Genomic DNA, 15792 nt, shown 5'->3' on the forward strand with positions numbered 1-15792 from the left:
GCTCTTTTGCTGTCCGTCCACACCAGGCTGTTTCGGGTGCATCTTCTGTTGACCATCCTTTTTCTCGGATTTCTGCTCGCCCTCCTCACTGGGCTGATCCGGTTGGTTCTTCAGCTTAGCACCTCTCTTTTCAGCCTTCTGCTCGGTGTTTTTCTGCTCACCTTCCTTGCGAGGCTGCTCCGGTTCTTTCTTCTGCTCGATCTTTCCCTTCTCTTCAAGCTCCTCCACGATCTGCTTGACCGCATCCTCAACTTCCCTCATGCTCAACACGCTCCTGCCACCGTCGTTTGTGACCCTTGCTCTAGTTTTGCACCTCAAAACCTCTCTTCCCAACCTCCTGACGATGGGCTCACCGTCCACAGCGCCCTCGTGGACCCTGACTACACCACTTGGACAAAAGACCAAGCACTCGCCGACGCCCATCTGAACAATTTCGTCGAAGAGCTCGGATGAGCTCTTCATGACGCCATCTTCTTCAACACGGGACACCATTCCCTTTTTGGCAGCTCCACCACCAGCCGCCAAGTGTTTGCTCAGGACGTCCATCCACGCCGGGCTGCTGAAACGATGAACGACGGTCAGACTGCAGAGGTCCAGCAGCCGCGTATCGACGCTCGGCTCTTGCGTCGCAATGACGATACGCATGCCCACGTGGCGCTGCAGCCGGATAGCCGCGAGAAGAGATGAGGTGAAGCGGCCGGCGGCTGCAGATGACGCCGTCTCGGAGGACGTCGACATGTACTTGTGGGCTTCGTCTAGGGCGATGACACGGCCGGTAGACGACCCGTGTTCAAGAAACAGCGAGAGCGACAAGTCGAAGAGCGTACAGGCGCTCGAGGGGTCGATGAATGGATCTGACAGATCGACGATGGTGAGAGTGCCGGGCTCGGTGGCGAAAAGGCTTGTGGCGCCCTTGGGAGCACCCATCGCAGGCAAGTACATTAGGCTTTCCAGAAGCTGCAGGCGCAAGTTCAGCGGTCCTCGCTGGTCGGGGGTGAAGCGCTCGGCGTCCAGGATCTGCTTGAACAGTGTGTAATTGAAGCCAGAGCGGCCCTGAGCGGCGGCGCCCATGTCGCGGAGGATGCGGTGAATAACCTACTCATGACACAGGGAGCAGTTAGCAGCAGCCATCATCGACGAGCAAAAGGGATCAGAAACTCGTACCTCCATGTAGAGCGGCACCTTGCCCTCGTGCCCATCAAACGCCATCAAAGTCAGCATCCTTTTGGCGCTCAAATCCGCTTCACTGAGCTTCAAGACGCCAACCTCGACCCTTCCGCCCCGAACCTCCTTGCGATATGCTCTCTCCAGTGCCCAGTAGTTGCTTGGGCTGGCCAAAACCCGCACCTTGATGCCCTGGGACGCGAGATGGGCCGCCTCGCAGATACCGCCGCCGCCACTCCAAGCGTCATAGTGGAAAACGATGGCCTCCAGCGGCTGGGACAGGCGTCCGATGGCGGCGGCGTCGGGCTCGCGAAGAAGACAGCCCTCGAGGATGCACGACAGCGTGTGTGATTTGCCCGAGCCCTGCGAGCCGCAGAGGAAGACGGAGAAAGGAGCGTTGGTGTTCAAGAAGAGCGGTTCAAGATCACTAGCAGGAGGAGCAGCAGCTTCCTCCCCACCGTGGCCATTCGCTTCACCATCGTCGTCGTCGTTGTGGTGGTCGGCAGTCTGTTGTTGCTGGCGACGCGCCGCCACCCTCTCGTGTCCAAGAAGCGCGTATTGCGTGAACGCTGCCGGCGTGCCGGAGAGCGCGCGCCTGACGCTCCAGGAGAAGAGCGGCGCGTTCAGAAGATCTTCGGTCAGTCCGCTGCCGCTCTTGGAGGAGGATGACTCCAGGAGGGTGCGGTAGCGAGCGAGCTCGGCGTCGCTGTTGCGGTGGGTGTGTTTGGGCGGCATTTTTGTCCCGAGAGCCCGTGTCAACAGACTGACAGACGGCCAGGACAGAAAGGGTGGTGCGGGAGGTAGGTTGGAGTGGTGGAGAGTAGGAGAGAGGTCTTCTGAAAGAGAGTTGGCAAGGGACAGAGGTAAGCAGAGTGTCGACGGGGCGACACGACGATCACGGTGAGTGGAAAGACAAACGCGTCTCTAAAGAATCAGGGAGAAGATGCGCGCGGGTCGTGTGTGCCGCCATGCTCATGAACCTTCCATCCATCCAGTCACCTGTCAACGCACTCACCTGCGAGGCTTGCAAGCAAAAGTCATTGCATACACAATCACATCTTCTCCCTATAGCTCTACGAAATTGGTTCAGTGAAGGTTAGTAGTGAGTGCCCAAGACACGTGAATGATCCCTAGATGCTTACATTGCAGAGAAGTTGTCTCCTCCTCCATAGCCCACTCCCTCTCGACTATTATCTTTTGTTCGGGCACTGGTGTGCGCTACGACTTTTGAGTGTTAGGCTTCGCTGCCTTCCCCTAGGCATGGCAACAGACAGAAAGCATTGGAACACCAAACAACAAACAACCTGAAGATAACCCTGTCCAGCCACTTCCTTGGACTTCCCCAAGAAGAGAAAAGGTCGAGAGAGGACTGGAAGGATAACCACGACAGGAAGACAAATATCATCACTGTGTGGACTGGAGTCGTACAAAAATAAGTCGGATAAGAGACATTGTGATTAGATGGGTTGCGTCAACGTTGACGCATCGTGCCACCAGCATTCTGAAGGACTGCAGAAACCACCCTTGCGCACGAGGCTAGACTAGGTATCCTCTGCTCACTGATTGGCCAAGAAAGTAGAAACACAAAATCAAGGGACTAAAGAATCCAAAGAACGGAAAGAAGAGAAGAGAAAGTCCTCCAGCTATTTCAAGCTCCGCGTTTGCATAACTATACTGGTATTGGTATTGGTATCATAATCATCGTGAAAAAAAAGGAGTTCAGACCGTCCCTTTCAATGTAGCCGCGAGCTATTGCAACGGGCATTGGTGTGAAGACATGCCGCGGAAGCTCAGAATACCACTCCCTTCAGCGTGTTCGGCAATTCAGTCCATCGCCCCATCATTATCCAAACACATTACTTCCCTGGTCCATTAAGGCTTGCCATACCCGTTGGTGAGCATCACCAAGGTTGGCGTTTTTTAGGTCCTCCTCACATGACCACTGTGCTTGCGTTCGTCCTCTCCGTCTCCCTCTCCACCTCCGAGATTGGGTACGGCGGCTGTGCTCTGGTATTCTCACTTCCACCGCTCGTGCTCCTTCCCTTTGACCTCAGCGCCGGGTGCAAGTCCGACTCCGTCTCAGTTCCCACGGTGCTGCCACCCTGGACCTGAGAGTAGTCGTCCCTGACCGGGCCACCGTACTCCGACTGTGCTTGCTGTGGGGGTGCTCCTGTGCCTAGCCCGCCGACACCCAAACGGCCGCCGGCCGCCATGCTCATGACTTCTTCCCAACTTGGGCGCCAGGCCCTGAGCTCATCCTCGGCGTCGTTGAGAACTTCGCGGGCGGCGTCGGGCGTGTTTGACGAGGCATAAGGCGGGTGCGACTCGCCGGGTACGATGGGCGAATCGTCAAGAAGATTGATGAGCCGTCGCGCATGCTTGGCCAGGAGCGCTTGCTTTTCGGCGCGTTCGATGACGGCCGCGAAATGTGTCGAATACGCCTCTTTGAACTTTTGGCGAGTCTGTGTCGATGTTAGATGGAAAGTGGGGGAGGGGCAAGCGGTGGACGCACAATGTTGGTGAGTTGCGCCTCGGCCACCAGGGACTGAGCTTCAGCGCGGACCAGCTCTTGCTCTAGCTGTACGATTTTGGTGCTTTGCGGCTCCTTGTACTTGAGTTTGGCAATTTCATCAGACACCTGCCTAACGCGTTAGCACATGTTTCGTTTGCGCCTCAAACACTACGCCTCACTCAATGCTTGAGCCGCGGCACCTTTGCAAACATACCTTCATCTTGTGGTCTCTGCTTGGCTGAACGCTGCTCTCGGTGTTGCGAATCTGCTTCAACACGCCACGGTACTCTTCCAGACCCTGAGTAAACAGGTCTTCTTGCTCCGCAATTTCCGCCATGAGCACGCCCAACTTGTCGCTGATATCTGACACGGCGTCGTCGCTCGTGGCCTCGCCCCACTCGCTCAGCTGTGCAGCAATGCTGGCGCGCTCTCTTCCCGCCGTCTCGTGGGCGCTGATGGCGTGGTTCTCCGACTTGATGAGCTTGTAAAGGCGCTTCGAGAGCTCGGGCTGCTGCATTCCGCGAAGCGACGTGATGGTGAAGCGGTGCTTGGGCAGCGGCTTGGACGAGGGCGTGCCCTCGCTGCCATCCCGGTTTCGCGCAGAGCGAATCGAGAGGGAGCGGTTCCTGGAGCGCATGGGGAGGACGGTGAGCGAGCGGGAACGAGAAGGCGCGCGTGAAAGAAACGCTGGAGGGGGGTTGTAGGGCGGAGGAGGTGGAGGAGGGTGAGGAGGGTACGCGTAAATAGCCATTGCGAAGTAAGAGCGGAAACAAAGTTGGTATGGTGGTGATCGTGCAGGTAGGTAGAGGAAGCGATGGAGCAGGAAGCAGACAAAACAAAAGGCAATGGGAATTCTTTTGGGACGAGAGCAAAGATTGAAGACCAGCTTACATTTTGGAAAGGGCAGGAGTGGGAGCCAACTTTTGTAGGTGACTACAAGCCAGCGGCTAAAGTTGGAAGTGGTTTGAGCGGGCGCTAAAGGAGTTGACGTGCATGCATGAGGTGGGGAGGGATCTCGCAGGTGCCGGGCGCTTAGGCGAAATGGAGCGAGGAAACGTGCAGATGGTCGGAAGATGTTTGCATGGAAAAGGAGAACGAAGAGTCAAAGAAGTGGTCGCAAAGACGGCCGGGAGTTATGGTGTTTTAACATGTTTGATGACAGGTGCGGCGGGGAGGAGCCATTGGCCATGACTTCCCTGTCCTCCGCCTTCAGACGTCATGGCGCCAATCGTCATTGATTTGACCGTCTATTTACAACCATTCGTCCGGACTCAACACCACCATTCCACCTCAGTTCCCTATAACCTGCTCCCGCTTGCCCCTCCTGGCCCTCCCCGCGGTACCTTCTTGTCCAGCCCAAGCGTCTCCAAATCCTTCATTTTGTGGTAATGCGGCGCCACCTCGTTCAGCCACGCGGGGTTCGGGATCGGCATGACATTACGCATGTACTCTTTGCTCGTGAGCACCAGCTCGTAGTAGCACACAAACTTGGGCGGACTGTCGCCAGTCTTGGTCAACACCGAGCTGGGATGCAGATAAGTCGTCATGCCGTTCTTGACCGTCCGGTAGCTGTCGCCGCCGCGTTGCAGCCTCGCTGCGTTGGGGAAGAAGCCTGCCAGCAGAGACTTTAGAATCGGAACGTGGTCGTTGGCTCCGCTGCTCTCGATCGTCACCTCGACGCGGTCGCAAAGCCGGGCGAGCTGGTCGCGCACGTCACGGGCCCGATTGAGTGACTTTTGTTGCAGGAAGTTCTCCTTGGCCCACACGTAGCTAAAGTCAGCATCAACCCACTGGTTCCAGATGTTGAGCAGCGACAAATGGTCGCCTCCCTCCTTCATCGTAAACCGTGCTCGGGCCGAATCGGCATGAATCTTTTGTTGCTTGGGGCGGAAAAAAAGTGCGGCTGACTCGCCCAGCATAGACACAATGCTGAGGACCTCCTCGACACATTTGAGCTGATCTGCTTTGAGGATGGCAGCCGACACCATGGGATCCACGGGGAATTCGGCCATTTGACGACCCCTTTTGGTCAATTCGCCCTTGTCATTCAAAGCCCCCAGTGCATATAGCAGCTCCAATGACCGGATCAGTGTGTCTGCCGGCGGCGCATCCATAAAGTCGAATCCGACCAAGTCGTTTATTCCCAAACTCTTCAGTAGCAGCACAGTACTCGACAGATTTGTCCGTTGGATTTCCGGGGTCGTATTGGCCTCCAGCTCGTTGTAGTAGGCCCACTTGGTGTAAAGTCGGAAACAGTGACCAGGCCCCACTCTACCTGCGCGACCAGCTCTCTGGTTGGCCGACGCCCTGCTGCAAGGCGTAACCACGAGTGACTCCATTCCAGTCCTGGGGTTGTACACATTTTCCTTGACATAGCCAGGGTCAATGACGTAGACAATGCCATCAATCGTAAGTGACGTCTCGGCAATGTTGGTGGCCAATACGACCTTTCTGCACTTTCCTGGCGGCGTGGGTTCAAAGATCTTGGCCTGTTCTTCTTGCGGCAGGTTGGCATAGATGGGACAGATGATGAGTTCTGGCGCTGCCGAGCCCAGTTTGCGCGACGTTTCCGCCAAATCTTCTGCCATTTTTTCGATCTCGTCCTGGCCAGTTAAGAAGACGAGGACGTCTCCTCTTGGCTGGGACATGTGGATTTGGAACACGGTCGTGACGGCTGCTGAGAGGTAATTGGCCTCAGGCTGTGAATCGAGATTAGCAATCATAGTCAAGTAAAGCAAGAGTTTACGTACCTGTGGCGTGTAGTAGACATTGACGGGAAACCGCCTGCCAGGAACGTTGAAGATGGGAGCGTCGTCAAAGTATTCACTAAACTTTTGCGCATCGACCGTAGCCGACGAGATGATGAGCTTCAGTTCCGGCCGAAATCTAGCAATGTCCTTGAGCAGGCCAAATAGAATATCAGTCGCCAACGTGCGCTCGTGCGCCTCGTCAAGGATAATGGCGCTGTAATTCTCCAGACTTGGGTCCGTGAGAAATTCTCGCAGCAGCATACCATCCGTCATGAACTTGACAATCGTGTTCTTGAGGTCTGTGTTGTCCTCGAAACGAATCGAGTAGCCCACCTCCTTTCCCAGCTTGACACCCATTTCCTCGCTCACACGCGCCGCAACCGACATGGCAGCTACACGTCTGGGCTGCGTGCAGGCGACCATCTTCTTTGGCTCGCCGTTCTCACCCTTGGACGTGTAGCCCGCCTCGTGCAGGAATTGCGGAATCTGCGTCGTCTTTCCTGAACCAGTCTCGGCCACCACGACGACACATTGGAATTGCGATATCGCATCCATGAGTTGATCCTTCCAGGAATAGATTGGGAGACTCTTGCGCGTCTCCTCAATCGACTTGGCCTTTGCTTCTGCAGCGGTGATTTGCTTGGCCAGCGCCTGTTGCTCTTTGCTTAGTCTCTGGCCAGGCAGCGCCTGGTCCATGATGAAGTTGATCTTTTGCGAATCGTCAAAGACGTACTCATAATCGCCCTCATTGACGCGCTCGGGACGAGCGATCTGTGCCTTTGCCTTGGCTGTTTGCTCCCTCTCCCACTCCTCTTGCTCTGTGACGAAGCGCTCGCGGCCATACTCGTCGCGGTCGACGTAGCGTTTGTAAAGCGCCTCCTCCTTTTTCTTCCGCGAGATCTTTCCCTTTTCTGTGATGTAGTCTTCAGGGAGAGCGTAGCCGTCGGTATGTTCATCCACACGCAAACGCTCCTCTGCAAGCTGCAGCGTCTCTCTGTTTCTCCTGAACGAGTCGAGCTCCGCTTGTGTCAGCTCGCCCGGAGCAGCCCGACGCTCCTCTTCCTCTTCCTCTGCAACCTGTTTTCGCAACAGAGCAAGCTGCTCTGCCTCTCGCTTCTTCAGGTATTCTTGCCGTGATCGCAGTCTCAAATCGGACAGGGCAGCTTCTCTCGCTTCTGCATCATCGGCCAAGGCTCTCCGCCGCGCAGCATCTTTTTGAGTGCGATCCTCAACGACCTTTTTTGTGGACTTGTCATCCTTTTCCCGCAGCCTCTTCTCGAACGCCTCCCTTTCCCTTCGATCCCTCTCTTCCTCGTCCAACTCTTCTTCCGGCTCGTCTTCGTCTTTGCCTCTTCCGCGCGGCCGAGGACTCGCAGACCCATCGTCCAGGCGGGCCCTCTTTGGGCTTGATCCCTCATATCCGTCCTCTTCTGCTTCTTCCTCTACGAATTCTTCATCGCCCCATCTGCCGTCAAAGTCATTGACGTCCTTGCGCCGCAATTTCTTCGACCGATGCCTGTCCCTATCCCTGTCGCGATCTTCCCGATCACGACTCCGCTCGCGCTTCCGCTCCCTCTTCTCCCTTCGCCTCTCACTCCTCTCTTTATCGTCCCTGGCTGATGGTGCTGGCGGCGGCGGCATCGTCATGGCATCCTCCTCCATATCCAGAAGCGCGTACTTTTTCCGCTGGCTCTTGCCACCACTCTCGCTGTCCTTCGCACCCGCACCGCTCTTCGCCTCGGCGCCGCGCTTCCCCACCTTCGCAAACAGCGCGTCGGCAAAGCCGCGCAAGTCGCCCGCGTCATCGTCCAGGAAGCTGCCCAACTTGTCCGCCAGCGCCGGCGCAGACTTGGCGCTCGAAGCTGTCGCTGCTACAAAGTCGACGACGGTGGGGTCTGAAAGACCGGCCAGCCGCAGCAGGTTGTCGCTGATCCAGACGCGGGTTTCGGCGGGGAGCGACATGGCGGGTGCGTTGGGACGGCGGAGGCAGACTTTGAGAGCTGGTGGCGCGATGGCGTGCGCGAGAAGCAGTCTTGCACGAGGTGGATGGAAATCGGTAGGCGAGCACGCAGTGGCGTTGCTATGTGTGCGGCATGTGAGGATAATCTGTTTCGTGGAGGACTCGTGCGTTGATGGAGTAGAGGACGTTGAAATTGGCTGCGGCTAGGCGCGCTTCGGCGATTGCTTGGCTCTCGTATTGAATCCAGTGGGTTGGTGGGGTGGACGCGGTGTGCGGGGCGTGAGGAAGAAAGTTGGTGTTTGGAGCTGGGATGACCTCTCTTGCCATGATGCAGCCTGCGTAGTACGACCGTGCTGCGCACACACGTGATATTGATTTCCGAATCGGGGAGCATTTGTAAATTGAAGTCTGATCAAGCACTCATGATGTTGCGCAAGTAGAGAAACCCTTGATTTTTTTCTGGCTAGTCTATTTATGCCCTCAGTACCATGCCTCTAAAGTCGCTTGTAAATAGACGGCGCAACCGACGATGCATTGGCTGCTCCAATGCGATATGCAGCTTTGAGCGTCAAGGCGGCATCGTCGGCCTGCTGTTCAGTCTGGGCATGTACATATCCAATGGGATGCTCAGCATCTGCCACTTCGCCCGGAAAAGCCAGCTTCGTAAAGCCAACGGCGGGATCCACAGCGTCCGATGGCCGCTTTCGACCTCCACCAAGAGCAACCACGGCCAGACCAACGGACCTGGTGTCCACCTCATTGACCACACCTTGTTGATCCGCGAAGATTGGCTTTACGACTGGGGCCTTGGGCGCGTAGTACTCGTACTTTGAGGTGAAGTCGGCGGGACCGCCCAGAGCAGTAATCATCTGCTGGAAGCGGTCGAGCGCAGCGCCGCTCTTCCAAGCGTCCAACAGACTCTTGCGAGCCTCTTCCTTGGACGACGCAATGCGTGCCTCGACGAGCGTCTCTTCGGCGATTGCCAGTGTAATCTCCCACAGCCTCTCGCTTCTGACCTCGCCCTTGAGCAATGCCACCGCCTCTTCAACCTCAACAGCGTTGCCTGCACTCCTCGCTAGAGGCTGTCCCATATCCGTGACCAGTGCCCTCGTCCTGACTCCCGCGCCATTGGCAACCAGCACAATGCTTTCTGCCAAGTTCTCCGCCTCTTCCAGCTTCGCCATGAAAGCGCCATTGCCTGTCTTCACATCCATAACTAACACGTCCAAGCCCGCCGCAAGCTTCTTTCCCAGGATACTCGCAGTGATGAGGTCGATTGATTCGACTGTTGCCGTCACGTCCCGAATGGCGTATAGCTTCTTGTCCGCAGGCGCCAGGTCCGCCGTCTGGCCGATGATAGCGCAGCCAACCTCGCGCACGACGTCTCGAAACTTGTCCGGGCTGGGGAAGACGTTGTAACCAGGCACGCTCTCCAGCTTGTCCAGAGTGCCGCCAGTGTGTCCGAGGCCGCGCCCGCTGATCATGGGGACGTAGCAGCCCGTGGCGGCCAACAGCGGTGCCAACGGCAGGCTGATGAAATCGCCAACGCCGCCCGTGCTGTGCTTGTCGACCACCGGGCCTGGCAGCTCCCAGCGCAGCACCTGTCCGCTGTCACGCACGGCTGCTGTGAAGGCAATGCGTTCTTCGAGCGCCATGCCCCGCATGAAAACAGCCATGGCGAAGGCGGCTATCTGTCCCTCGGAAAGCGTGTTGTCGGTGATGCCGGCCACAAAGCGCTGGATGTCGGTACTGCTAAGCGCAAAGCCATCGCGTTTGCGGCGAATCACTTCTTGGGGGAGCCAGGTATCCATGGCGGTGGGATGGGGGGTCGTTCGGAAGGTAGCTTGGAGCTTGGAGCTTCGCAGGACGAAGGAGATATTGTTCAAGGAGAGGAAGATGTGATTGTCACAGGAGGGGAGTGTTCACAAATAAAGTGGTCTGAGAGGCGGTAAGTCGTGTCAGCGTGGTACTTGATCGTGGATGGATCGTTTATGCACCTTGTGGTCTTGGAGCTTCGGAGGAATTCCTGGGGCTGACGCTTCCCCGTGACACATGTCGAGGTCGCTACTGGTCATGAATACGATCGGCAACTACATCCGAGTTATCAATCCTCAGATCCATCGTCGGAGGCTGCCGGAGGTGGCAGAAGGCCATTGTTATGTCATTGTCAGGCAAGGGCTAGCTGTACAAGCTTATATGCAACGGTAAATTGTCGGCACGCGCATCTTTGACCATTTTTGAGAGCATCCATGGTTTCTATAGAGATCATACAACCATGTCAGTTCGAAGAGTTACGCCTGTCACAACTGAATTAGGCACAATTTAAGACTACGAGATGCATTTCAGCAAAATGATTCTATCCACCTACCCCCAAACCTACCCACCATCCAGACTCCAAGGCAAAGACAGGTAAAAACAATCGCCTAGTTCCTCCCCACGGCCAACTTGAACGGGAATGAAGTTCATTGAGAAAAGAAAAATAAGAGAGAAAATTACAAACGGCAAAACACTAAAGCCTTCTACTGGGAGAAGACTCCACAATGGATTCCCAGTGTGAGAGCTATTCGTGTGTTGTGGAGCCCGCAGGAGCCCTCGATGAAAACAGGATCCGGACGCCTCCCTCTTGACCCGTGACCAAAAGACGCATCTTTCGCCCAGAGTGAACGAATGAGCAGGAGTGGAAGCGACAGAAGTGAGAAGGTTTGATAAGAAAAGGCACATGTCGAGACGCGAGCGATGCTCTCCAATGCTGTACAACGCCTCATCACACCAATGAGAGAGGAAGCGAAAAATGAAAGATAGGTTTGCACCTCACAAAACTCTTGAAAGCCCATCGGATCCACTGCCATATCCTCCCTTGGCTGTTCCGAACCAGTTTTGGCCTCTACCGTTTGTTTTATCCCAATCGATTCCCTCCTTCCATCTGACGAAGCTGTGACCATGACCTCCAAAAGAACTTGCAGAGCTTATAAAAGAGATACTAACTTAAAAATCATGGACGAAAATATGTCCTACCTTGACCCCCGTCGTCTCAATCCCCTGTCTTCTGACATCATCTCTCTGATCAATTTGAGGCTCGCTTCGTCTTGCTCAGGGCTCTCGACCTGGCTTAGCGAGCGCTGCTTTGGTTCGCCATTCGCGGTCTTCTTCCCCCCACTACCTGGCGCTGTTTCCACAAACTCCACGACAGCATTACTGCCCCTTCTTTGCCTCGCCGGAGTGGAGATGTTGGGCGTCTTGACGCTGTTTCCGCTGATGCTAGGACTTTTCGCAGGCGCAGGAGTTCTAGAAGAAGTACGACGTGACTTGGGCGGTTGCGATTGGCGGGACGGGACTGCCGTCTCAGAATATCTCTCTACCGGCCTCGATGCGCGCATGGAATGCCGGCGGTCAAGGGGCGAATCGAGTGCAGGGTCGATGGGCATCTCCATCCGTGACTGCTCAGGAGTCACGGAATTGCCGAGCTCCGTCAAGGGCGACGATTGTTGGACACCGTTAGGAGCGTGAGGAGAGACTGGATGAGACGGGCCGGCACCTAGCGCAGAGTGCTGCTCTGTGGAAGCCATTGGTGCCATCGGTGCCATGGGAGCCATGGGAGCCATAGGAGCCATGTGTGTCTCATGAACGTGTTCCGTGGTTGGGAGAGCAACATCTCCCGAGACAGGCGCGTGCACTTCCGAAGTTTCAGGGAGGTCTACGGGGTAGGTACCGTTTACCTGAATTTGATCAACTTCTTCATCGACGGTCCCTTGAGTATAGCTCTCGAGCATTGGATCGATGACACTACTCATGGCATCAAGTGACGGTTGAGGTTCTGGCTGAGTCTCGACAGGAGCATCGACCATCGCAATGTCGGAAGGCTCTTCTGGTCGCAGCTGAGGATACACATCAGGCGCCATCATTCCATGATGATCAGAAGCAAACTCGTGCTCTGGCGGCGGGTACACTCCTGACTGTTCGAAATTGAGACCGCTTTCAAGCCTTGATGTCTTGGGACCGTCAGCCTCATCTCCGCCACTCACACGCCGTCTGCCTCGCGGGACTGGTTGTTCTTGAGCCTTGACTGGATCCACGTTCCCGTTCTCGTCATGGATACAACGTCGCTTTACAAGTCGTCAGTATGTGCACTCTAGGCCACAATGTTGGAAGCTTACCTTGCTCCGCCTGCAGTCTAAGCAAGCCTTGCTTCTCCGCCTGATTTCGGGGATCTCAGTAGAATGAGGAATTTCCGACACGATGGGTGCAGGAAGATGTCCGTTGACATTCTGCGGATGAATTCCATTGAGCGGAGTTGCTGTCTCGGCGCTCAGTGGAACGGGCATCATGACAGGAACGATTGGGGCGCTTGGACGGCGCTCGCTGCTTGCTTTTGTGGCGACGGGGGACATGACCTCATCCTTGTGTTTGCACCTGATCCTTCGCTTGCGGCATGCATCACATGCGATGCGCTTAGGACCAAGCACGGAGGTCTTGGGCGAACTCATGTGCTTAACGGGAGACATGTTTTCGGCGCCGTCGCCCTCCAATGCCTTCGTCCGCAGTCGAGCCGACTGAGCGCGCTCCGGGGCTGCGCGATAGTTCTCGATGAAAGTTTGGCGTTCCAACTGCTTCAGAGCCGCGTTGCTGAGCTTCTTCAACCCCGTTGCTCCAGTATCGGGAAGCTCTGCATCCGGGTGTGCCCATTGAGGGATATCCTCATTGCCTCGCTTCCAAGCTACCCACACGGCAAACGACTTGATAATGTCGATTGGTTTGCCGTGGCCCTTGGGGATTGACTTGGTGACGGCGTTGCGCACTTCTAGAGTGATGCCTTCAACGCAGCCATGCGAAATCATAACAGTCCGGAAAATGTAACTGACAAGATCTGGCAAGCCATCAAGCTCACTTTTGGAGTAGTAGCGAGCGTGGTAATTCTCCGGTCCTGGATCTGAATTATGGCCAAATTTGTCCGGTTCAAAGCAGATGGGGGTGCTGCGAGAGAATTGCTTGCCTTCGCTGAATTGTTGCAACACCGAGGGAGGTAGTGGATCATGCTGGAGGTATTGGAGAACCGTATACCAAAGCACCTTTTGGAAGTGGGGGAACCGGAATTTCCTGGCGATTTTGGTATTCTTTTCCACTTCAGCAACACGGATTTGCATCCCATAATTCAAGCGAGTAAGGAAGTTTCCGCCGATGACGAGGCTGTTCGCGGGCGTCCAAACAGCATGTATCCATCCAGACGGAATCAGCATCGTGTCGCCGGCAGAAAGATCGACCCGGTAGCATTCTTTGGTCTCGTGCGCGAGCCATGTATGATTCTGGGCTGGTGTTTGACACCATGCTTCGTACTTCTTCAAGTGTTGCTTTGTCGGAGGGATGAAGAAAAAGGTCTTCTTTCCCTTGATGATATGGTAAAACACGGACGACCCTCCAAAGTCGATGTGGAAATCGGTGTAGCTGTCGGCAACTGACATCAGACAATAGAATTGGACCTTTGGAAAAATGCCCCTGGCCGCTTCCTCCTGTGGCCAGACCGAGTCTTGCAGATCGAGATCCCGGACAACTTTTGGCCGCCGTACCAAACGTCCGAGTCTGCTGTTAGAAAATTCCAGGCTGATGACATTGCGGACAGGCTTTTCGCCATCTTCCTCGTAGTAATCTGCCCACTTGGCCATGGTCCACTTATTGTCACTACCTTGAGACTTGACGTCAATGACTTCGATCTTTTCCTCGGGGCCGTACAGCTCAGCCACTTTTCGAACAGTAAGACCGGCCGGAATGACCATGTCCAGGAGATCTTGCCCATGATCGGGCGCCATCTCGTATTCCACTCCATCGTAGAATTCATCGTGCCCGTCATTCTCTGCGGCGGAAGTTGCGTCGGTCATCTCGACATCCGCGCCCGGTGGATTAGGTCGTGAGTTCCAACACGCCGGAATGACTATGGGTTCCCTAAACCCACCACTCTTTTCCAAGTATTCCGCGGTGACGAGCTCAGGGCGCATGCGAGCAAAGGTTTCGGGTTGGAAGGTAAAGGTCCCGTCTTTGATCGGTCGGATGTAGTGGTGCTCGTACTCGTCTTCTGAGGTTCGAAGGACGCCCTCGTTTAGGCCAGCGTAATCGACCGCCGTATGTGCACGTTTAGATTTGCGCACGTCTGAACACATTAGCAATTGGCTTTGATGCGCCAAGTCAGGACTTACAGGTCGTTGGACCACAGGTGGGCTTGCAGCTTCGGCAATGGAACTTGTCGATGTCGTTCACTTCCTTTGCGTTTCGAAAGCCCGCGCAGGCAAAATGATACCAATTCTGGCATCCGTTGCACCCAATCCACTGATCATTCTGACCTGGGGACGGACCTCGAGAGAAGTTGCATCCAGCGCAGATTATCTCTTCTTCGACAGGGGCAACGGGCAACTTCGGAGCTGAATCGCAGAGCGCAGCTGGGTCTGGAGATGATGAACCTTTTATGAGCATGCTGTTATCAGGAGGCACGGAAGCTGCTCTGGACATCGACAGCCTTTCCTTGGTGGTATCCGCAGTATCAGGGCCGTGGGAGTCAGGAAAGGAGTTGCGTCGCTTGCCCGTAGTCGTGGTCGTCTGTACCGGGATAGGTCGGTGCGGGATCTCTGGCTCTTGTTTTGGAGGCGGAATCTCTTTTCTTTCCGTAGACGCGCTACCAGGTGGAACCTCGTTGAGACTTTGGGGGGACTGTAGCTGGTCAATACCCTGTTCCTTCGGGGGACTGCCACTAGCTCTGCAGCCTTGTTGGCGGCTTTTGCAGTTTTCTTGTTTGCCCCCTTGTTGCGAGGACCACGCGGCTTTCCCTTGGGCCAGCCTTGATGTGATTTACCCTTCTTTCCTTCGACCGGAGGAGGTTCCTCGACAGAATTGGCTGTGTTGACAAGATCAGGTACGTCTTCTGGTGGAGTATGTGTCTGCATTTTCGGAAGAGCTTGAGAAGTAGGAGTTGCTTCAACGGCATCGACGACTGGATGGTGCGGTTCGGGTTGATAGGTCGTAATGGAATGGCGGTGCGGCCTCGCCTGATGCCCATCAACCAGACCGACATCTTGAAAAGAGCTCTGTATCAGTTGAGCGGGGACCTCGCGCCGTCTCGGTAAGCCGTCTCGGGAAACCTGGTTTTCTGGTGCAGCAATCGATCTCCGAGCACCATGACTCTGGTCTATGCTCCCGCTCCTGAGCGCGACAAGTGCTTGAGCAATGTCAAAGACTTCGGCATTGACGGCCGGCGAAGGGTACGCAGCGTGGACGCCACTGGGTATGGGTTCAACGGAGTTGTAGGACCAGTTGCCGCTCAGGTTGTGGCTAGTTGCAGGTCTTACGGTGCCATGGTATTGTTGAGAGTACCCGGCGTCAGAGCGAGCGCGCTTAGATGGCCGCTCTCCAAGGTCGTTTCCATC

The 15792-nt window shown here is 55.6% G+C and overlaps 4 protein-coding genes across 4 annotated transcripts; all 4 read right to left on the reverse strand.

Moving 5' to 3' along the window:
- Nucleotides 1-261: 261 nt before the first annotated feature.
- On the reverse strand, nt 262-1578 carry BKA78DRAFT_226559 (uncharacterized protein; the record flags this gene model as incomplete). Its single annotated transcript, XM_066883691.1, has 2 exons — nt 262-1095; nt 1165-1578. Coding segments are annotated over 2 exons (1248 nt in total), but the record flags the coding sequence as incomplete, so codon positions are not given.
- A 1748-nt stretch (nt 1579-3326) lies between these two features.
- On the reverse strand, nt 3327-4211 carry BKA78DRAFT_238061 (Eisosome component PIL1/LSP1; the record flags this gene model as incomplete). Its single annotated transcript, XM_066883882.1, has 3 exons — nt 3327-3626; nt 3677-3802; nt 3891-4211. Coding segments are annotated over 3 exons (747 nt in total), but the record flags the coding sequence as incomplete, so codon positions are not given.
- Nucleotides 4212-8823: 4612 nt separating this feature from the next.
- BKA78DRAFT_325638 (thymidine phosphorylase) lies at nt 8824-10384 on the reverse strand. Its single transcript, XM_066889377.1, has one exon. The coding sequence runs from the start codon at nt 10195-10197 to the stop codon at nt 8881-8883; it is 1317 nt and encodes a 438-aa protein (XP_066739974.1). The 5' UTR covers nt 10198-10384; the 3' UTR covers nt 8824-8880.
- An 868-nt stretch (nt 10385-11252) lies between these two features.
- BKA78DRAFT_44936 (uncharacterized protein) lies at nt 11253-15212 on the reverse strand. Its single transcript, XM_066893206.1, has 3 exons — nt 14572-15212; nt 12541-14525; nt 11253-12489 (listed from the first exon to the last, which is right to left on the reverse strand). The coding sequence occupies exons 1-3, from the start codon at nt 14879-14881 to the stop codon at nt 11398-11400; spliced, it is 3387 nt and encodes a 1128-aa protein (XP_066739975.1). The 5' UTR covers nt 14882-15212; the 3' UTR covers nt 11253-11397.
- Between the last annotated feature and the right edge of the window lie 580 nt (nt 15213-15792).

This window comes from Phyllosticta capitalensis, assembly GCF_038381095.1.
Source record: "Phyllosticta capitalensis strain CBS 128856 chromosome Unknown BKA78scaffold_11, whole genome shotgun sequence".
Taxonomy (NCBI): Eukaryota; Fungi; Ascomycota; class Dothideomycetes; order Botryosphaeriales; family Phyllostictaceae; genus Phyllosticta; species Phyllosticta capitalensis.